Source organism: Chanos chanos, chromosome 10 (assembly GCF_902362185.1).
Source record: "Chanos chanos chromosome 10, fChaCha1.1, whole genome shotgun sequence".
Taxonomy (NCBI): domain Eukaryota; kingdom Metazoa; phylum Chordata; class Actinopteri; order Gonorynchiformes; family Chanidae; genus Chanos; species Chanos chanos.
In genome coordinates, this window is record NC_044504.1 from 38,623,377 (window position 1) to 38,646,784 (window position 23,408).

Here is a 23,408-nt window from a genome sequence, read left to right on the forward strand (position 1 = left end):
CACACACACACACACACACACACACACACACACACACACACACACACACACACACACAGAGTTCAGACACTTGACACAAGTATTGTCATCTCTCTTTGGTTTAACATCAGTCATGATACTTTTTTATACTTCAAATATTTACCAGAATATTTCCCTTAGTTTTCTCTGAAAAGGCAGCCAAGCAGTGTCACAGGTTGTGCTATTCAAAGATGTGAACAACTATGACTTTTTGAAATGCATTTCAATAAAAACTCGGCTGCCTGTTTGATTCTGTGGTTTTCACCATGCTTACAGACGGAGGGGGGCGTTTCAGGTGTCCTCTCTTCAGCAGTGCACATGTTTGGACCAAAGCAGACAGTGGTCCAAGTCAGTCACAACACTGATGGCAGCCATGGTAACTAACTGTTTTCAACACTCTCTGTGTCTAAATCCCAGGGTCACGTGATCAGGCGTAAGTATTCTCAGATTTTAAGATGCTGGCGTCAAGGTCGTGGCAGCTCTTGCCATTGAGGTGCTCCGTGTGACTGTCAATGCTGTAGCAACCCTGCACCTCGGTGATGGAGGAGGCTGTGTACGATGCCGACCTCAGCGCGTCCGAGTGAGCCAGCGTGCTCCCAAACTGGATGCGGTACTGATTCCAGTGCCTCCTCAAAACCCCTTGTACCTGCAGAAGACAATGTTTTAGAGCTGAGACATGGCATCCCGAGCATGAGGACACCCATGAAACTATACTAGTCAACAGAATAACTAAATGGGCTTTCCTGTTTAAACGTACAGATGAACTCAGCCTAAATATTTAATCGCCTAAATATTCTCTGATGACTTGGCTACTCTCACTCTGAAAAGCTAAACAGCTTCCTCCAGGCCTGACTTTACCGGCCCTGGCAGCTTGACCAAGGTGAAGCGATAATTATTAACTATGTTAACTTAACTACTATTATTAACTTATTAACTAATAACTTATGAACTCCCACTGACCCATCCCTCACGCCTGCGTAAAGCGTCCATAAACAGCCCAGTACAAACACACAGAACTGATCCAGCAATGCTCTCTCTGCAACATTACAGCAGCCCAGTACTAACACAGAGAACTGATCCAACAATGCTCTCTCTGCAACATTACAGCAGCCCAGTACTAACACAGAGAACTGATCCAACAATGCTCTCTCTGCAACATGACAGCAGCCCAGTACTAACACAGAGAACTGATCCAACAATGCTCTCTCTGCAACATTACAGCAGCCCAGTACTAACACAGAGAACTGATCCAACAATGCTCTCTCTGCAACATGACAGCAGCCCAGTACTAACACAGAGAACTGATCCAGCAATGCTCTCTCTGCAACATTACAGCAGCCCAGTACTAACACAGAGAACTGATCCAACAATGCTCTCTCTGCAACATTACAGCAGCCCAGTACTAACACAGAGAACTGATCCAGCAATGCTCTCTCTGCAACATTACAGCAGCCCAGTACTAACACAGAGAACTGATCCAGCAATGCTCTCTCTGCAACATTACAGCAGCCCAGTACAAACACAGAGAACTGATCCAGCAATGCTCTCTCTGCAACATTACAGCAGCCCAGTACTAACACAGAGAACTGATCCAGCAATGCTCTCTCTGCAACACGACAGCAGCCCAGTACTAACACAGAGAACTGATCCAGCAATGCTCTCTCTGCAACATGACAGCAGCCCAGTACTAACACAGAGAACTGATCCAACAATGCTCTCTCTGCAACATTATAGCAGCCCAGTACTAACACAGAGAACTGATCCAGCAATGCTCTCTCTGCAACATGACAGCAGCCCAGTACTAACACAGAGAACTGATCCAACAATGCTCTCTCTGCAACATGACAGCAGCCCAGTACTAACACAGAGAACTGATCCAACAATGCTCTCTCTGCAACATGACAGCAAATCTGTTTATCTGGTCATCTGGTCATCTGCCAATACCTTACAGATCTCTTAACCCTGGAGACTCGAGGGCGTAGCATTTTAATTCATCTTTTACGCAAAGGTCAGCAAATCAAATGATTTGGAGAGGGACAACTTGTAATCTATTAATTTCTCTGTAAATCATCGGGTGGAAACAAACGACATCTGGAGGCTAGATTAGATTAATTAATCTCACCTCTCCATTGAAGAAGCAGAAGATGGTGGCCACAAGCAAACCCTGAAAAAAAAGAACATCAGGCCCATGAGAAAACAAAAGTCAGTCATCAGGCCTGTAAATCCTGCACTCTAGCCCTTTAGTACATGATCTCATAATGAGAAACTGAGCTGGCACTGGTGTGTTTTAAAGCAGGTTTGATGCATGTCAGCATGGAGTTTGTTGATATGCATATGAAATGCCAGAGCGTGAGTAAGGCCTTTTTTTTGCCCTGCATTATTCATGCTGTCAACTCAGCAGGGTCTGGCAGTGTCTCCTGTCCAGAGCCTCTCAGTTTGCAGTATTCCACAAAAGTGACAGTGAGTTACGTGTTTCCTCCAGCTGATCAGAGAGAAGCCCTTGAAATGAATGCCTTATGAAAATCTTGACCTGAATTCACGGCAAGCTCTATTTTGGCATGCATGCAAATGAAGTCACTGTGTATAAAAACCCAGTGCTGAAGGAACTCCTTTGTTTGAGTTGGGATTTATTTGACACCTTTTTTTTTTTTTTTTGTTAGGGACCTGTGTAACTTAGATTAATTATAGATTATATGCATTCTATTGGACCTCACTACATTCAGACGCAAGGTCCTAGTGTGCGTATCAGCTTATTTGTGTTCTGTTTAAAATTACAGCCACATTTTCTGGTTAATCATTAGGTAATCACCACCAGACACTTCTTTTGATTTTCCTTACCTGATAATGCATCAGGATATGCATGATGTAGTCATAGATTTCCGAAGAGACTCGGCCTTCGGGTTTGTAGGGTAAGAGAACGTACTGAATGCCCAGTAAGGGGACGAGAATAAGGGTGGCACGCACGGCCTTCATGTACAGGCTGGACTCAGCCTGGTGGGTCACTTTCAGTTTTGTGATGAGCACACGCACAATGTTCAGCAGGAAAAACAAATTCACCTAAAGCAAGAGAAGATCAGTCAGACTTGCATCCACAGGCTTCTAGCTGGACACACGTCCACTCCAATAAGCAGAGAGGTCAGTTTATTAACGAATAAAACTGGAGGGGGAGAAATACTCCCAAAATCCAATGATGAGTTCTGGACAGCAAACACATATATATATATCAGAACGGTTTTAACATTTCAAAGAGGCATTTCAGAGATTACGACCAGGTTTTAACAATTCAAAGATGTTTGTGTAGTGAAATAATAGGTTATTATTTTTCCTGTTATGCCCCTAAAGATACCTGAATGCCAATATTTAAAAAAAGACATTTTTCCCCTTTATATCTGGTCCACTGAATGTTGCAAAATATGAATCTGACTTCACGGTCACCATCTGAACAGAGACTGCCATTTTAAAAAGGAAACAGGATATGTAGAGCCAGGGGAAAGTGCTGACAAGTTACTGACATTGCAAATAACAAAACCCAAAAGAAGGAAAAGAGACTGAAAAAAACAGCCTTCCCAAATTTTGTGTTCAGTAATTACAGGAAGTCAAAAGTTAAAACAAGAACAGACGGCCTGATGCTTGTCAACCACACTGTTTGTGAGAAAGTATCTGATTTGAAAATGGAAGGTCATGAGTGCTGCTACACGCCCCATGTGGAAAATTCATGTTCAATATTGACCGCTTTAAAAGTAGTGGAATGTAGCGGAGTAGTGGAATGCATCACAGGCATTCTAAGCATCTCTGGTTAAAAATATATTAAATGAAAAAAGCCAGTAAAAGAGAAGGGTTTCTAAATTGCATCATTGCCTGTTACTACAGTTGACAGTTCTGTGCTGATAAAAAATAAATGGGGAACAGATTCAAGAGAATGAATTGGTAATGACCACTGGTCTCAAACGTGTGAAAAATTTAACCTAATTTGCAGCAGTTTGGGATTACAAGGGGAAGTTTACACCTGTTCCAGTTTGCATGTGAAGCATTCCAGTGATGTTTATTTCGGCATTATGCAAAGTCTTGTCATGAGCTGCCGCATTTACGGGGGGGTGGGGGATCTGCGTGTGGGAGGCGAGTCCTGGAATGCACCGATACTGACAAACCACCCCCCTCTCGCTTTTTGGGGGGTATTGTAAGTGTTTATATGAACTGGATTTGCATATAACCTATACATACATATCCTCTCATATACTTTAATTCATCTCTAGATTACTTATAATACCTAATGCAATGTAAATGCTCTGTAAATAGTAGTTGTTACACTGTATTGCTTTGGGAGTAACGACATGAAAAAAAAAGACTGTACATGTTCAATACAGACGTAACCATCGTAGGCCTAACTACATGCACGTCAGCCACAACATAACATTTTCTTTCTTCTGCAGGAGGCTACAGCAGGGTATGCCTATGCATCACTTCATTCGTGTGGATTCAGCATCCTGCAAATTCAAGTTTTGCTTTTTGGAACTTTCTGGATTTTTTTTTTTTTTAATATTTTTGATCCACGGGTTCCGCATCTGCGGATTTAACCAAAGCAGAAAATATAAGGAGGGTCGGCTGTGTGTGTGTGTGTGTGTATATATATATATGTGTGTGTGTGTGTGTGTGTGTGTGTGTGTGTGTGTGTGTATGTATACAGACAGACAGAGAGAGAGAGAGAGAGAGAGAGGGAGAGAGAGAGAAAGTGAAAGGCATAAAGGCATTTTATATATACACTGCTGACTCACAAACCAGAGTCATTCATTACTTTATAGTAAAAGGAATGACAGCCATAAAATCCAACCAGAGAAAACAACGAACAGTTTACCCACCAATAGAGCTGCACAGATGGGCCCATGGATTATGTATAGCAGTGATGTGTTGGAGCTGATCCAACAACTGTGGAGAAGAGGAGGAAACAGGCTTAACATTCGATACAGAGCATCAGACACGATGAGAGCAAAACACTGTTCTGTGTAGTAATTTGTCCTCAGCTGCTAAAGACCAGCATTTAAGGAGACAAAGCGCATTTCAGAAGCTCGTGAAAATGCAGTGGTTGATATGTCATCAAGAGATGAAGCAGAAGTTTTAATTTGTTATAATTACGGCCATAGTACATGTAAACAGAGTCCTGATAGTTAGGGGTCAAAAACCTCATACACAGACATATGGTTAAACATGAGTCTCACTCACTTGTCATTGTAGTAATAACTGCGAGCAATGGCATGTATTGTAGCTGGGATTAGCGGAAATCCTAAAAAAATAAAATAAATAAAATAAAATAAAATAAAATAGACATCGTAGGGTAAATAAAACTAGTTAACAAAGTCGCCTCAACAGACATATGTTTCCCTATCTCTTACTGCTCTGCTCGAAAAACCTACCCCATCCAAGGAGATAGTACCACATCAAGTGTTGTTTTTCTGCAAACACGGCCACAACGATGAGTGTATGCAGATAAATCCCCTCGCACAGCATCCAAAAGTAGTTACATCCAAACAGGTACAGATGGATAAACTGAGATACTTTACAACCCGTCTAAAAAGGAAGCAGTTCAGAAGTCAGGTTACCAACACAACACGTTACTGACACATCATGCAGACCCATGTCACGAGAGGCAACAGCGTTCCAGCACTCACAGGATTTCGCTGCACTAATTCCTGGTTGTTTGCCACGGCTGTCAGCCAAATGATAGTGATGATGGAGTTGAGGACGAAGGAGAAGAAGAGATTTTTGTGCAGGGTGATTCTCTGGCAGCTTAGACTTCTACAGGCAAAAACACAACCAGACAAACGAGGTGAATAACATGAGTCACTGAAAGGTAATACAGCAAAAGGAGTCATGCACTGAAAGGTAATACAGCAAAACGGAAATGCAGGACAGAGAGAGAGAGAGAGAGAGAGAGAGAGAGAGAGAGAGAGAGAGAGAGAGCGAGCAAGAGAGAGAGAGACAGAGCGAGAGAGAGAGAGACAGAGAGAGCGAGAGAGAGAGACAGAGAGACAGAGAGAGAGAGAGAGACAGAGAGAGAGAGAGCGAGAGAGAGAGAGAGAGACAGACAGACAGAGAGAGAGAGAGAGAGAGACAGAGAGAGAGAGAGAGAGAGAGACTAGTAGAGATCAGTGAGTGTGCATTGTCCTGGGAGAACAGCATACTTACTTAAAATGAAAAAATATTGCAAGCGAGATGAACAGTGATGTTAATGATAATCCGTGACCAATTAAGGCCAAGTAGAACAAATTCATTGCAGTCTGCAAGAGAATAAACCACATGGTAATTCAGTTTTTTCACTGCACATAAAAAGTCTCCATGCTCACTCTCAAATCAAAGGTGGAAAATCGATTTGAAAAGCGTTTTCAGATGGTTTGTTTTGCCAGCCATACCATGCGTCCTTCATTAGTGTGCTCATTACATCTGGTGTAATTTGTCCATGTTCGGTTACTGTCAGGGTGCATAAACCACTGTCCACTTGCAGTGCAGATCTTGGAAACCAGTTCTGTTAAGACGGTTATGAAAAGAACATGATATTTTAACAGTATTAAAACTATGTCCAAATTTAAGTTTGACCAATCATGATTCTATCACTGCGTCGTGTGACAGACATGTAACAAATGAGGAATTTGTCTTAACTTAAATTCCTCTCGTATCTTTCTGAGTGGATAATGGCCTCAGAGGCATTCTAGCCCCTGGGTGCTGAATGGAAACTTGGACTAAAATGGAAAGTTTCAATGGGGAAAAATCATTCTCTTTTCAGACAAACCTCTTTTCAGCACAGATACACAGAGACTGAAAGATTAAAACAGCCTGGTTTTGTGCTTGCTTATCTAAAGCTTTAGATGTAACCAGTATTGCTCTTATATATGATCTTTTTTTGTTTTATTTTAAATTAACAATGACTTATGTCTTATCCATATAATATTATAGCACGGGAAACAGGTGCTACAACATTGATTTATATAATATTAGTTATGTAATATTAGGAAAATATTTATTGTTAGTTTGATTGAATGAGGCCTCTAAACAAAGTGAACAGAATAATCATTTCTGTGGGTCTGCTGCAGAACCCAGACCCACCTGTCGGGTCAAAGTCCTGGAAGTAATCCGGGCAGTGCTGCTGCGACACCACACCTGGCTCCGTGTCGTCCCAGCAGAGCCATCCATCCCACGTCCGGTTACACACAGGCCCCGCTGAAAAAACCACACACAACACACACAACAGGGCGACCACTCCGAGTCAACCTTCTTCTTTTTGATCAAACTTTTCATTGTAGGTAAAGACTGAAATTAACAGAAATTTCCTAAATCAACCTAACCCAGCTGTAGCAGTTTTTAATAATGTATTTTTACATCGCTGAGTGGAGCTGACCATCAGAACCAAGCCTGTTCACTGACCCTACACTGAGCTGACGGAGCTGACCATCAGAACCAAGCCTGTTCACTGACACTACACTGAGCTGACAGAGCTGACCATCAGAACCAAGCCTGTTCACTGACCCTACACTGAGCTGACGGAGCTGACCATCAGAACCAAGCCTGTTCACTGACCCTACACTGAGCTGATGGAGCTGACCATCAGAACCAAGCCTGTTCACTGACCCTACACTGAGCTGATGGAACTGACCATCAGAACCAAGCCTGTTCACTGACCCTACACTGAGCTGATGGAATTGACCATCAGAACCAAGCCTGTTCACTGACCCTACACTGAGCTGACGGAGCTGACCATCAGAACCAAGTCTGTTCACTGACCCAACATTGAGCTGACAGAGCTGACCATCAGAACCAAGCCTGTTCACTGACCCTACACTGAGCTGACGGAGCTGACCATCAGAACCAAGTCTGTTCACTGACCCTACACTGAGCTGATGGAGCTGACCATCAGAACCAAGTCTGTTCACTGACCCTACACTGAGCTGATGGAGCTTGATTTTGCACTGACCTTCTCAAACGCCCCACTCTCTGTCTCTGCAGTTTGCACAGGAGCCCTTGGGCTCTGTCTCTCTGTACGCTCTCTGCACTAAGGTATGTAAAGATGAACTCAGCAACTGCAATAATCTTTTATCCTGTTTGTGCATTTAAATGACTATTTTGTATAGTAGATGGTTCATTACACAAACTGTATGGTTGGAAAGAATCTGAATTAATCTATTTTGCAGAAAACCCATCATCCTATGGATTTCATTTACCTCAGCCGTTTAACTTTCTGTGCAATCTCCATGACGACTGAACAAGAGAACACGCACAAACATCTGATGTCTTGCATGTAATTAAAGACTTTACTGAATATCTCCACATTGCTCTGTCCTCATGTGACATTGGTTTTTTTTCCCCACTCTGCCAGGCAATTAAACAGGAGTGAACCAAAAGACGCCGCATGGGGCATGGTGACATCAGAATTCTCTCCTCACAGGGTCAACAGCCGTGACTGAGAGGATATGATATAATCCACCTACAAGCCTATGATCTAATCTATCTGTAGGCCGAACAGGTGGTCAGTCACTGTATCTCCGTCCCATTATTTCTGCTCTGCTCTACCTTTTGTGAAATGATTGGTGCCCTTCATGATCTTCTGGTAGCACTCAAACTGCGCTGTCACGATCTTGTTCCTGGTGACAGTAATGTCGTGGTACACATTCTGTGGCTGATGTGACTGAGTCTCGTTGGCATCCGGGCTGGCGAATACCGTGACCTAAATTCCACAGACACACCAAAGAGGCAGTAGCACACATTACATTTCTATGACAGGGAGTCGGGGGGCAGGGGGGTGAATTTGAAAGTGGACAATGTACATCACAGAAGCCAAAACATACAATATCTATCTATTGGAACTTGGTGAGAGACAGCAATTTGGAAAGTTGTTCTCTGGGAATTTTCCACCTGTTTAGAGTTAAACCCATCAAACTGAGAAAGTCTTTGTCAGATTTCTTATTAATCTTGCAAATTTATAAAATAAGTGTTATAAAGACAGTCATAAGGATTATGTCGTTATTATTACATTACTGCAACTCGAGGCCTGGATGACTGTTGTACATCTTGCTACATTAAACCTGTTTTTACTCTAAAGCGTCAATATATCAATCTACCATATCTATCAATATAGCATATGATTTCATTCAATGACAGCAAGTCAAAAAACAATTTCATTATTTGTTCTCCTGGTATGTCTGCTTGACTGAAATCACAAAAACCAATGTGATGAGTTATGAAGACTAATTACATGTTTCATACGTAAGTAAGTGTGATAAACAGAAGACTCTCACCTCTGCGGCACATCCGAGAAAAACCAGTGAGACCACCAAAGTCCAGTCCATCTTTTCAAATCCACTATTGATCTGTAAGGGCAGAGAATCCAATAAGGCACCATCCACCATTCCTAAAGCCCAAATTCCCCCATTAACACTAACAACAACACCACTCTTTCTGCCAATACATTCCTCTCCTAATGCCTTCCAGTGGATGTGAGAGGAACTGAAAATATTGACATTTTTAAATGTAAAAAAACAACAACCATTTATTCAGTCTGGCTTTTATCTAGTGTTTTATAATTCTATGGTCTTATTATTTACACTTATTTCATTTATTATCATTTTTATTACCTATTTTATTCTATTTTGTTTCATTACTTTATTAAATCGCTTGTAAAGCACTTTAAATTTCAATTTGATTTGTTTAAAAGGTGCTACATAAACAAAGTTTGATTGATTGATTGATTGATTGATTGACTGATTGGTTAAAACACACACACACACACACAGGTACTCACACATGCATATGCATACACACACACACACACACACACACACACACACACACACTGCCTAAAGCATTTCCTCCTCCATGGCAACCTTATTTCATGTGACAGAGAGAGAGAGAGAGAGAGAGAGAGACAGACAGACAGACAGACAGACAGACAGACAGACAGAGACATACAGAGAGAGAGAGACTAGTAGAGATCAGTGAGTGTGAGAGAGAGAATCGTTCACATCAAGTCAAATCTGCTGTCCTGACAGAAAGCAAAGGTGAGAGAACATATTAAATTGTGAGGTACTTTTATCATTTTTGCACTATGAATTTGGAACATTTGGTAACTACAGATGCCATACACATAGTATTAAAATAACATTCTTTTTTTAATGAAACAGTAATCGCTGCAGGGTGTCAATGGCCTGATATAGTTTCAAAAAAATAAAAAAAGAGACATTGGCTGCAGGTTGAATTAATCTTCATTTCATAAACCTGAATAATAGGCAGAATAAACAGAGCAGAACATTCTTGCTTCTCTCCATAGCAAAGGAAAGAGCCACACTCCTCTCCTGCCTCATTTCTGAGCTGCTCTACAGCTGACTTAATAACGACGAGGATGACTAAAACATATTTGAACTAAACCCTCTGATTACAGCAACTCTAACTATTAGAGCACAATACAACATGGTGCGGTAGTAGCAGAAGAAGAGATGAGTGTATACGGCCTTCTGTCTTTTTCCACTGGAGTTACAACATCACATTATTTGGGATACTATGGCTAATTTCCAAATCTAGTAGGAATTAACATTCCCTGTGCTTGTGTCATATCTAGGGAGAGTGGAGAAGATTATGAAATATAATGAAACCTTGCAAACTGAAAGCATACAAAGAGGAAACTGTAGTAAGGCGCTGTGGAAAGACACTCGTTCCACTCAAACCGGAGGTGTTTAATGTGCCTTCATTCAAACCGGAGGTGTTTAATGTGCCTTCATTCAGAGCTAAAGTCTCTTTGTTTCATACTTGTGTTGGGGAGAATGGACAAACAGACGATACTGAAGTTACTTAATTTAAGTTTAACTTCAAATGTATTTATTTCACTCTAGTTTTATTTTTAAGTCATTAGCATCTATGAATTCATTTCATTAGTCTCTCTGTGACTCTCTGTGTCAGTACACACACAGACAAAGAGCCCAACCAGGAGCAGAGATGAAGAGGAGATGAAGACTGCATTGTTTTGCTTTATAGACCTCTGCTCCTCCTCTCATACCACCCACACCAATCCGACTGGAGAGTGCATGCTTTCCCTCAACCTTAAGTACTTAGGTAGTTAATGTTGTGTATTGAATAACCAAGTATGAAATATTTGTAGAAGACTGAGAATTTTGAATAATCCTTAACAACATAAGTCTAGCCTGTAATATAATATCACTTTAGAGCGTTCTGAGAGTTTCTGTAAATGTAAGTGTTCAGAAACACTGAGTCAGACACTGTGAGACCAGAGTAGAGCACTCTGCAGATAGATCAGTGTGGTTATGATAAACAGATGGTGTCCAAGCTATGGTTGGAGGAATACTACCAAGTGTGCATCACTGCTCACATTAGATGAACATGTCATTCCAATACTTCTGAATGAATTACTATGTGTGTTGTTAGATTGTTCTGCCACCATGTCCTTGAACTGACCCAGAAGAACACAGCACACCTGTGACGCAGTAGTGATGAAATGCGTAAAGATTCAGTGTGCGTACGATGTCACACAGACTGGTATTTAACTCAAACGGCGTGTTTCACCGTTCTGTTAATTAACTGCTCAGAGGAAATATGCACAGTCGGTAATGCTAGCGCACTGACTTACAGAAGTTTTCTTAGGCTTTGTTTGGGGGGGGGGGATCACTCTTGGATTCTGAAAGATTCAGACTGTTATTTCTGACGAAAACGAGAACAGTTGCCTGATCTGCAGACATGCGCAGTAGAATAAATAGTGAAACACCTATTTGTGGTCAGGACTGAGTTTAAGACTGAGTTTAAAACTAGTTTATACACTGCAGTGTTAATGCAGTAAGGACTGAGTTTAAGACTAGTTGTAGGATATTTTATACTTATATTTATAAGGACTGGCTCAGTATGTGACATGATGGCACATTAGCCCGAATGAACAGCCATCTGATTAAACAAACACTGTCTTAGACTGACTGTCAGTGGCACAGCTCCGGGGACCCAAAAAATGTCACAGTAAAATACAATTCTTTTCCTTCTTCACTTTGATACTTTAAAGATGTTGTTTAAAAGCAAGGGGCTGCTACCCTGCTGCGGATTACAGATGTGGTACATTCTTATGGTTCAAAGAGGGCAGACTCTGTTTGTCAAGTCCATTGTTTTTAGATGTACTAAACATCTTACAGTGGCAGGATGTTTGGGCTCTGTCCTTTCCCAGTTCATCTCCAACACGAAATTTTTTTTCTGAGGAAAGCTGACCACATCCAGCGCTCACACAATACGAGCTGACCTAATTAGACTTATCACTGACTCTCACACACTCTCTACCATGACTGAAGACACAGACACAAATGCACACATTCTTTAGACTCTAAATGTTTGTTTAAATCTGATCAACATTCCAGCATCTAATACATACAACTTTCATTGTAAGACGGGGCCTGTGGGACAGAGATAAGAGCAGTAGAACAGAAAGGTTTAAATAGAACCAGCTGTGGAAAGATTTGGTTATCTTTTGTGGTAAAATTAACATTAACCTTTGATCACTTTTGTATGCTCGATAAATTTACATTTACATTGCAGTTAACGAGATGTGTGAGATAAGACTTATTTAACTCAAATAGCTGCTTTTGTTTCCTTGTTTTTCTTTCTGCAATACGTAAAAACAGATAAGAGAACACAGGGAAGGAAAAAAAAAACTGAGATGCTGAGTGCTGAATTCTAAAAAAAAACAGTGTTTTCTCAACACTGTTGTGCAACTGCCTGTGTATGTAGTGTTCCAGAGTAGCATATAGCTTCTGGAAACAGAGCAACTGCCTGTGTATGTAGTGTTCCAGAGTAGCATATAGCTTCTGGAAACAGAGCAACTGCCTGTGTATGTAGTGTTCCAGAGTAGCATATAGCTTCTGGAAACAGAGCAACTGCCTGTGTATGTAGTGTTCCAGAGTAGCATACAGCTTCTGGAAACAGAGCAACTGCTTACATTAGGTCAGGATGATCGCTGGAGTTCTGTTTCCTTCCTCATCACACACCACACTATCTCAGAGGACCGTTCAACATAGAAATGCTTTACACTTCCACTTCCATCTACACCAAGGTCAGATTTAAGGACTGTTTTAGAAACATGGTACTGAGAAGTTACTGACACACGCGGTTGGTGAAGCAACCAACTGATTTAAATGTTTCATCAAAAGCATGGTTTTCACTGTGCTCAGAGATGCGCAGTGAACACATACTGGTCTGAACGGTGTTTACCTTTGATAAGTTACATTTAGGGAACCTTGAGTGACCTCTAATATGTTGTGATATTATTGGAAAAGCTGATTTTATCTGAATATTCAAATGCGTGTGTCACGGCAAAACAGGAAATTACCAGATGTGTTAATACTGAAACTATGGCCTGAACACGACACAGTGAGAAAACTACTGGTGATCAGGTTTAGCTTGGGTCAGTGCTGCATTTCTCTTCCACATGTTGTGCCGTAAACATTGTGTCTAATAGCTAAGGTCGTTTATTTCAGGTGCTGGACTAACGGGTTTTCCAGAGTTAAATGTCACTCTTATCCCTTTTCCACTGACAGCGAACGGTTACGTTCTGGATCGCGCACCACGTTTTGAACCGTTCAGAGCATTCTGACCAAAAATAAATTGGTTTGGAACCTGAAAAGTTGGTTCCCAGCTGCAAGCAAAAGCTGTTTTTTCCAGTGCAAACCGTTCGTTACAGTCGTTGTGCACTGCACTGTGCAAGGCCCTCCGTTGACGACGCATCCTCGATTACAAATGGTTACGCTCAATACTGGTGGAAACATGGGCTGGTTCGCTAGAAGGCACCAAGGTTCAAAAGAATCCTGAACGGAACTGGTTGAAGAACCCGTTCGCTGTTGGTGGAAAAGGGGTATCTCTCCTAAAGGAACTCGGTTGTGTTAGCCCCTCATCAATGTGTCTTAGTTCCAACCTCCACATCGGCGGATGAAGCTCTCATGTGAATCTGAGCTTGTGGTTTCTGGGTCTCTGTCTTTTTTAAACATTGTGCTTCGGTCACACATGAGAATAAAACTCATGTTGGCTTCGGTTGCCTTGGGCACAACCAGATGTGGAGATTTATAAGGAAAACAGCGAGACGCAGCGATGCAGATGTTCGGAGAACATAATTCTTTGCTCTGAGCTCAGCACTGGCAGCTTGTTCTCAGGCATGTGTGTGGGTGTGGTGAAACCTGGTACAACACAGTCGACTCTGAGAGCAATTTAGATCTGAAGCTCTGGCTCCCACACCATCACACGTGATTACGAACTCTCCCAAAAAAATCACCATAACACAGGAGAAACGCGCCCCTCGTCGCTCTTACGTACGGGCCTGACACAACGCAGCGCTTTCGGCATTCACAGTATGTGGATAAATTGCTTCCTAAATGGCCGCATAAATCAGTTATTATCTTCTCTTTAATCTGCAAGAAAACACTCTACTGATGGCCGCACTGGGACGGCTCTGCTGCAAGAAAACAGTGCTGGTCACAGCGATTTTTCTTAAATAAATCACCACTGCATTCATTTTTCACCAATTACAGTGACAGTTTGTCTGCTGGACACTGTATATTAAGTTAGTTTTTCCACCAAAGCTACACTGTTTTAAGAAACACTTGGCATCTACTAAGAAAACCAACACACTGAAAAATTGTGATCTCATTAAGTTTATGATGCTTTTTAAACTGTTCCATTTACTTCAATTTTCTCATTTTACTTATTTCTATTTACACTGTTAACGAGTCACAGAAAGCCATCCTCATCTATTGTAACTAAATCCATCACGATAGGAAACAGAAAACAGCAGTTTCATCTCAGAGTTAAGCCCTGCAGCAACACACACATGGTCACAAGCACCTCCCAAAACCACCTTCAAGTTCACAAAAAGCTACCCCAACCCCCGAAATCAGGTGAATCGGCATTCCTGTGAGACATCTTCAAAGAGATGAGAAGAGTATGAAACCATCCACTGCAATTTGATCTACTGTCTTCCCTTGACATACCAGCAAAGCTTCTGGAGCGTATTCATTCTTTTAATACCCACATGCTTCTACAGTCAACCTTACAAAACTACGAATGTGAATTTAGTACATGCTATAAAGGGTTCAGGCTGCACACTGAAACAAGGAAAAGTCAGGCTGATAAAACTGAGGAAATATCAACAAAAGGCTGCTATTTAATGAACTGACTCATAAAAATAAAATGCTAACAGAACCTATTGAACTTGTGGCACACTGTAAAGACTGTACCGTTATGCCTGTTATTTCCACTACACCATGGCACGACAGGATATCAGCTCTTTAGCATGTTTGCCCCAATTAATTTAACTATTTCCTCTTACCTTTCTTTTCACTCTGGGCCCACTATGAGGCTTCTGACAAACTCTACATATTCCATGTTCCTTATGTTAGCACTTCTGGAAGTAGCCTATTTCATGCCAAGATTCACGTGAAACTTTCCGACATCTGATAACTTATGCAGTTATGTAACCTGTGGCTAACACAGCAATGCCCAAGTCGGTGTTATAACGAGCCTATGTATTAGAAAAGGTGATCTTGTCTTTTTGAAAAATATATTACTGTACTATACAAAATGTAAGTCTGAGATAACTGGTACATCTTAGGATATCTTAGATGTTGTCACTCCTCTTCCACTTCATAACTAGTTATATACTTTTGACCACTCTACCTGCATGGCTTGGCAGACGAGCGTGCACCGCCCTGGACCCAGCGGTTTACACACAAACTCTGAGTGACGTCACTACGAGGAGGAGAGAGACACTGAGGTCTGAGGGCGGAGCTGCTGCTGTGTGTCTTACACAGCCCTGGTTTCCAGTCAGATATACAAACCACACCAGTGAAAGTAAAACAAGCTCAGCCTGGGTAAACAAATACCCCCACCACACCAAGCACGCCTCTTATCAACACCGAGACCTTACTCTGGCCTTTCAGTCAGCCCAAACCCCCACACTCGTTTAAATAGACACCCTCACGAAAACAGCGGAGCAATGCTGAGGGCGGCACAGTGCGGGCAACATAAACTGCACTGTCAGTAAACACAGCAAAAAAAAACAAAACAAACAACTGTGGTTAACCCGATCACATTTGCTCTTAAATGAAGAGCAATATGTGTGTACTGATGCCCAGAACAGACTGTTTGTTTGTTTGTTTGTTTTCTTTTCTTTTAAACTTGTTTACTATAAAGGAACATGGCCACAGCAGTAAAGCTAAGTTATTCACACACACACACATACACACACACACACACACATACACATGCATGCACACACGTACACACACGCACAGCAGGAACACACTAATTCTGGTCACAGCTGGCCTGAGTGAATATGAGAGGGGCTCCCTTCATTCACATGACCTGTAATGGAGAGAAACGAATAAATTATGAAAAGCAATTAGAGACCTTCTCTCAAGGCTCAAAACTGTTGATCGCCTAGTAGCCTTAGTGAAACTAAAGCAACTCAGACTAGGTTTCCTAGGCTAAACTATGCCTCTAAAATTAGCACATCTCCCACAGACAGGTACAAATGCATGTTGAGGATCTAAAACAGAAGGACTACAGGAGTATCCAGAAGGGTCCCGCTGTACCATCCATACACATCAGCTATACGTTCCCGCTATCTTCAGGCCCTGTGTTTGAAAGGGCCTTCTGATTGTGGGCACTGAAACCTGGACCACACCGTTTTGATGTTCACACCACTTGCCAGTGCTCCCAAGGACCCCCCGCAGCTACAAAAATAACTCAGATCAGAGTCAGATCAGGTTCACCTCTGTTTTTAGACCACCAAAATTCTGCCCCAAGGCACGTGAAAGGTCCTGAACTTAAACAGTGCGCTAGTTCTGTCTCATCTACAGAAAAGCGTAAGCACCTCTGAGAGTTTACAAAACCGAGGGTGTGGGCGGGGCCTCCTGACCGTGGTCGGAATGGAGCAGGCTTTCTTCCAACAGGACAGGCTAATCACCACTCACTCTTGGCAAACTTTGAATGGATACAAATGAGACACACAATTTCCACTGACAGCAGGTGCTTCTGTGGAAGTGAATGGACAATGATTTAATTTAGTGTTGTGCAATACACACAAAATCCAACACCACAGTATCATCCAAGTATATCTACTGTATCACGCCACTTGGCAATACTTAAATTTACATTGATAAAGTTACTGAGACCTTTCTTCCTGAGTGCCAGTACTGTTTGTCAAAAGGATATGTCTCACAAACCTGACACAATTTGTTTTGACTGACCGGTTTCGTTCTCAGATTAAAACTGTGGCATTATCCACATGCAGGCTAGACAACATCTTTCTTCAGTCTCTAGCTCTCCAATGCCACTCCCAGTCCTAAGGCCAGCAGCTCACCAGTACGATCATCAGGGAAGCATGAGGTTTGCAAGTAACTACTTACTGGTCTCCAGGTACAACGTCAAGCTTACGTATGGTTCTAATGAGCGGCTAGACCGCAGATCTGCTATGCATGCAGACTCATCTGTGACTGGACATTTGGACTTTTCCCCTGTGTGTTTCGTACTCCTGAGGCGGTGCCAATTTGGTGAAGTGACTGAGACTCAGAATGACATGCCTGGGGTTCAAGTTCTGGAATCCCTCTTTTTCCACCGGATAAAAGTCCTTATCGACCTGCACAGTTACAGTATCTGTAATGTCACTCCAGCATTTACCTTTTCAGTCATAAACAAATGACCTGGTGATTGCACTGTGGGTTGACGTTAATTTAGTTTGCGTCCTTTTGAGACGGTCACTGTGTTTGTGAGCGTTTGCCTGTTCTTTAGATCACTCGTGTTGCCACCTCTCACTGCAACACACCGTTTGCACCGTTTCCAAATGGCATTGACTCGGTCAGTGTTGCTCATTTTCAATCCGAACCCCCACCAAATGATGGAAGTTGTATTTCATTTCAATTCCAACCCTTTCTCTTCACTGGCAGCACCACTCTCCTCACCCTCCATGACTTGTTTGATCAGAAGCTGTGTCTCAGTTTGGCAGTCAGCCCAACAGTGAGGGAAAACTCTTATCTTTCTGGTAAGTTAGAAACACAGCAGAGATCGTTTTTTTCCTCTTTTCCCACAATCACTTATTTTTGGGGTTTTCTTATTTTTCCAAACATAGAATTTTTCCAAACCAACATTCAGAAAAAGGTTTAAAACGATTTAAAAACATAAATAAATAAAGTTAAACAAATAAATAAATACTAATTAAGAACAGAAATTCAATTAATTTAGTTCAATAAGGTAAGAAATATGTGAACATACATGTGCTGAGTGTTAATGCATGGTACTTATCTACCTAGGTATGGTAAGTTACACTGGAGCAAACAGTATGTTTATTGTTCCAGTGATAATATATCATGTAACATAAATGCTTAAATAAGTCAAACTTTGAGAGCTGTTCCAGTTTAGCAGAATACACTTCTGTGCTACATATATTAATTCAGCCCTGTTAATAGAAACAGGGACAAATGTCCCATCTAAGTGTGTGGCAAAAAGGTATCCTAACGGTGTCCTAACATGGGCTATCTTCCAGACTTTTTCTGAAAAGTTGTGTACAGATTTTCAAACATTGCAGAACTCGCTGCAGAGTATTAAATGTGACGCTGGCATGGAAATCCAACTGAAAACTATCAAAGGCCAGAGTAATGTCTGGTTCATTGTTCACGCTCCATGAATAGAATGTCTACGCAATGGTTCCAGATGCAAGGCAAAACAGATGCACAGCTCTCAGTCAGCCGACTGCACACATCAAACAAACGTGTGAACAGCCCGTTTCATCACGGGCCGCGCGGCGAGAACTACATAGCTGCACATATGGAAATAAAGCGGTGAACGCTGACAGTCATATGGTGGTGTGTCATATGGTCAGATGAGTTATCCTTTCTCTGTTCTCAACAAGCTGGTATGTGTAGCATACACCCACAGGCCCAAGTGCCCGTTTCACATGTCAGTGGATTTTATGGCTCTGTTATGGTGTGGGATGCATTGTTCTGACGTGGATTAAAATGTCCACCAAGCCCCTAGACAAGCAAAACATCCATTTTCAGTGATTGGCTTCATCCTCTGCTGAGGCATTTCTATTCTGATGTCCTGCTCTCTTCAGGTATGAAAACACCCTTTCTCTTCAGAGTAGGAGCGATCACTGAATGCTCTACTGAATGTAAAAATGATGTAAAGTACACTATATGCCATGGTGGTAACTGCTTTAGTCACCAGATCTTCACCCAAAGGAACACTCACAGGAGATTCAGGAGTGGACCCTGTGTCAGCAATTTCCACCTTTCTCCAAAAAAAAAAAAAAAAAAAAAAGACAAAAAAAAAGAGAAAAGATGGATTGGTGGAGGAATGGTAATGCATCTCTCTCCCAAAGAGATCTCGACTCCTGTAGAACCTCTGCCAAGACACAATAAAGCTGTTCTGGCAGCTGAAAGTGTAAAACGCTCTGTATAGCGATTTCATGGTGGCATTTCCTTTATTTTGGTACTTGTCTGCAGTGGAAAGAGCGTGTTCAAGGCTCTGGGGAATGCGGAAGGCAGAGATGTCATGGCCATGTTTACAGTAAAATGCTTTCTCTCTCCTTCTCAAAGAGTGCTGGACATGACACACCACTTTACCATACTTTATGACTCAATGGTACTCAGATGCTGGACGGACATTTGCCAACTTATTTCATGTGTATCAGCATAACAGATTTAATATTTTCATAGATCAGCATGGAGCGTTCATGATGAATCTCTGTGGGGTTGACCAATTATCCTTCAGGCCAATAATCAAAACCGATACTTGCAATTTTTCCAGTCACTGAATTCGTCATTTTGACCGAAATGCTTGCTAATTAGAAAAAAAAACAAAAAGAAAGAAAGAAGAAAAAAGGCCCTTTTTATTTGAATCATTCTCCTCTGACACAATTCTGTAACCTGACTTAATGTCCCGCCCACTGCATTATCGGATTGACAGAAATATGATCAATGACGAGTAAATAGCCACTCAGCACTCTTCTCTGTGATTGTGTAGAGATGCAGGGAACAGAAGCTCTGAGAAGCATTTTCTTACTTCACTGAGTGGAAACGTAAGAAGAGCTAAAGTTACAGGAGTCACTGAGTAGTTGGTAAAGAAGAGCATCCGGAGGTTACGATACTCACTCAGTAAAGTTATTCTGCTCGCTGTCTCTTATGCCGCATTCACAAAAATTTGCACAAAAATTTGTGTAATTGTGTGAGTCAGGCATCAAAATACACACACAACTTGAGATGGCAGCTGACAGTAGATCTTATATCTTTAGAAATTATAGCCTACACATTTATTTGACAAACTTTACAGCTTAGAACATGTTTTAAAAAAATATTCACATGTCCCATGTTTTTTTTCTGAAACAGTCGACCCCTCTAAATCTCAACAATTTATATATCTCACTCTTTGTCTTCAGCCCCATGCGTGGAAAGGAACAAAAATTCTGCAAACCTTGCGACAGAAATCGACAGTACCAGTACCATGACAGTAACTCAGTTCTGTGTGTGTGTGTGTGAGTGTCTGTGTGTGTGTGAGCGTGAGTGTACTTCTGTGACAATCAAAAGTGATGTGTGTAGTTGCGTTCTTTACACAAGGCCAGATGATAATAGGTGCAAAGCGGCTGAATGTACATGCGGAGATATTAAATGGTAGGGGAGAAAATGAGATCGTGTTACTAGACTGACTTCAGCATAATGACTGAACCAGGGCTGGCATGGGATGCCCAGCAAGACCTCCAGCCTGATGAAAGCAGCACAGCGACATACTATTTGTGGACACATATTTAACTAATGAAGAAAGATAGAGATCACCAGGCCCACTCAGTGCAGATCAGGAAGTGGTATTTTTCCACACCAGAGAAGAGGAACCTCCAACACAGTCAAACAGTATCTCTGCTTCGTAAAATATTTAGCATTTAATATTTGAGCTCCGTAAATTGAGCAAAAAAAAAAAAAAAAGTTTGAAAACCAAGAGAGATGTTGATAAACATTCCAGAATGTAAGTCAGCTGTAACCAAATCTGATTATGTAATCCGTCAGAGAGGAGCCTATGCAGCAAACCCAGGGAATAGCTTACAGTAGGGGTTGAACAATGATCAGTTCAGAGAGGATGTATCTGTGAAGTCTATGTTTTAAATTCCAGATGCTCCTCTCAGGAGAGGAGCTGCAGAACACCACGGGGATGTTGAAATACCACCAAAAGGCAATGAGTCAAATCATCGTGCAAACTTTCACACTCTGCATTCATGTGATATGAAGACCCCATAAACACCTAAGCAAAACAGCTGTATCGTTCTAAAGTACAACTTAACCATAATTTATGCAGTGACGGCTTCTACCTCTAAGACTGTCAAATCCATTTGTTCTCTCTATTCAGACCGTTCTGCCAGCTAGCATCTCTTGAGACGATCAAAATTTAACAACAAACAAACATTTAATAATGCATCTCCAGTTGATATCTTTTTACTTATAAGCATAACCTGTTAAAGCTTATCTATGCATCACTGATCATATGAAACAAAATCTCGGAATAACGCAGTCTCACATAGCATATAAACTGGACATTTTGTGGCTATAAAACAAAATATTAAATAAAATAAAAGATAAGATAAAATAAAACAAAATGTTTGGGCGTGAAGACGATTTAATCATTGACGTAGCGGTGAGAAATGTCGGAGAGCGCGAGGGCATTTCTTTGCCCATTATTCAAGATCTGAGGAGATGTTTCACCTATCTTCCCGTTCTGCCCTACAGTCTTTCATTACGTCCAGTATGCTGCTTGAGTACTCTAAAAGCGCTAAACGCGTGCCTACACACACACTCATTCACACACACACACACACTCACGCACAGAGAGAGAGAGAGAGAGAGAGAGAGATCTACCGTTATTCATCATAAATCTCATATCTCAACGGAGCGATAGTACCTAGTGACGTTTTGTAGCCTATAATCTGTTTAGCCTTTTTAGCTTACAAAATGTATCGCTACAGCAATCAGTCCGACTAAACAGCTAAAACAGATTAATTATACGAAATGTTTACCCGTACCCCCTGCGGTGAGACATTATAGACGTCTACGAGATCACACAAGAGCAACGGGTGGTTGATGAAATACTATTCACCATTAAGGGAAAAAAATTTATCAAAATTAAACAGCAGTTTATTCAATTGTAAGAGGTACGGCCCTCAAGTGCGCGAAGGAAGTGTGGCTATTAATGATTCTGTGCCCTAAACAACAGCCGTTATTTTGGCCGTATGAGGACTGTATACGGTACATTTAGACAGCAAAAAAAAAAAAAAAAAAGTCCTTTCAAAATTGGTTTCAGCATAATAGAATGCAGATACAGTATTCTCTTTCTTCACACCTACAGCTTATTAATATTTCTATTATACTCTGGTTCATGTTGAATAAAATCCTGAACCTCGGCGATCCATACCAATTCTGTATGACGATATTACCCTTGTATTAGCGTATTCTCTTGGCTCCCACACAACTGTACAATCCCCAAAGGAGCAAGGCAGGTTTTGATGTCTATGGGAGTTTATAGCCTCAATGTTCGCAGAAAAGACACCCTAATGCTTTGAATAAAATTTCGATGTATCGTCCCCTGATACTAGGCTTCCACAGTTCATAGCATAGTATAGTTTAGGCTACGTATTATACCTAACACTATTGAGCATACCTATTTGAAACTTAATTGTTCAGTGTCCACAGGAAGCCTATCGACGGTGTATTGAATCATTAATAGGGTTATCAATTCCAATGTACACAAACTACTCTACACTGTCTGTAGTAATCGGAAAACAAAGTGTTTCTTACCTTACCGGTGAATTCCAGATTACACTGTCAGTTGACAGTATCTTGTATAGTAACTGGTAGAAATGCCCGCTTTCCCAACGTTTGCGCAGTGTAATTTGGTTTAATATAAGCTATCCGCAAAGCAACCTCACGAGCGTCAGTACGCCGCTTCTCCGCTCGCAGACCAAAATGGTAAATCGCTGTCAGGTTGTAACACATCCACTACAGCGGCTTCCTCTTACATCACAGTTTATCTCCGCCTCACTAGCACATTCCTGTTTTCCGAATTCGACCGGTGATCTCCTTACACCCACACTGATAGAGCGACCCAAATTCAATGGAAAACATAACCGCAAATGCAAATTTGTGATTGACATTTCAGGAGTGGAGTCAAGAACAGTCATTGTTCTGTCGCACATCAGGCAGCGCAACTGTAATAAATCGCCACAATGTGATCTCTTGTTTACAGGTGCAATAAAATAACACTGATTTACACAGGAAACACAGGTATACCGCGACAATTTAGGAGGGAAACATATGAGACACCAGAGCCCACTCAAT

At 41.5% G+C, this 23,408-nt stretch overlaps 1 protein-coding gene across 1 annotated transcript; it reads right to left on the reverse strand.

The window, feature by feature from the left end:
* Nucleotides 1-202: 202 nt before the first annotated feature.
* Nucleotides 203-22,954, reverse strand: calcrla (calcitonin receptor-like a). The gene is made up of 13 exons (XM_030787241.1): nucleotides 22,869-22,954; nucleotides 9,300-9,371; nucleotides 8,575-8,728; nucleotides 7,114-7,227; nucleotides 6,423-6,535; nucleotides 6,199-6,290; nucleotides 5,682-5,808; nucleotides 5,427-5,580; nucleotides 5,236-5,296; nucleotides 4,875-4,941; nucleotides 2,857-3,075; nucleotides 2,141-2,182; nucleotides 203-664 (listed from the first exon to the last, which is right to left on the reverse strand). The coding sequence occupies exons 2-13, from the start codon at nucleotides 9,348-9,350 to the stop codon at nucleotides 446-448; spliced, it is 1,413 nt and encodes a 470-aa protein (XP_030643101.1). The 5' UTR covers nucleotides 9,351-9,371; nucleotides 22,869-22,954; the 3' UTR covers nucleotides 203-445.
* Between the last annotated feature and the right edge of the window lie 454 nt (nucleotides 22,955-23,408).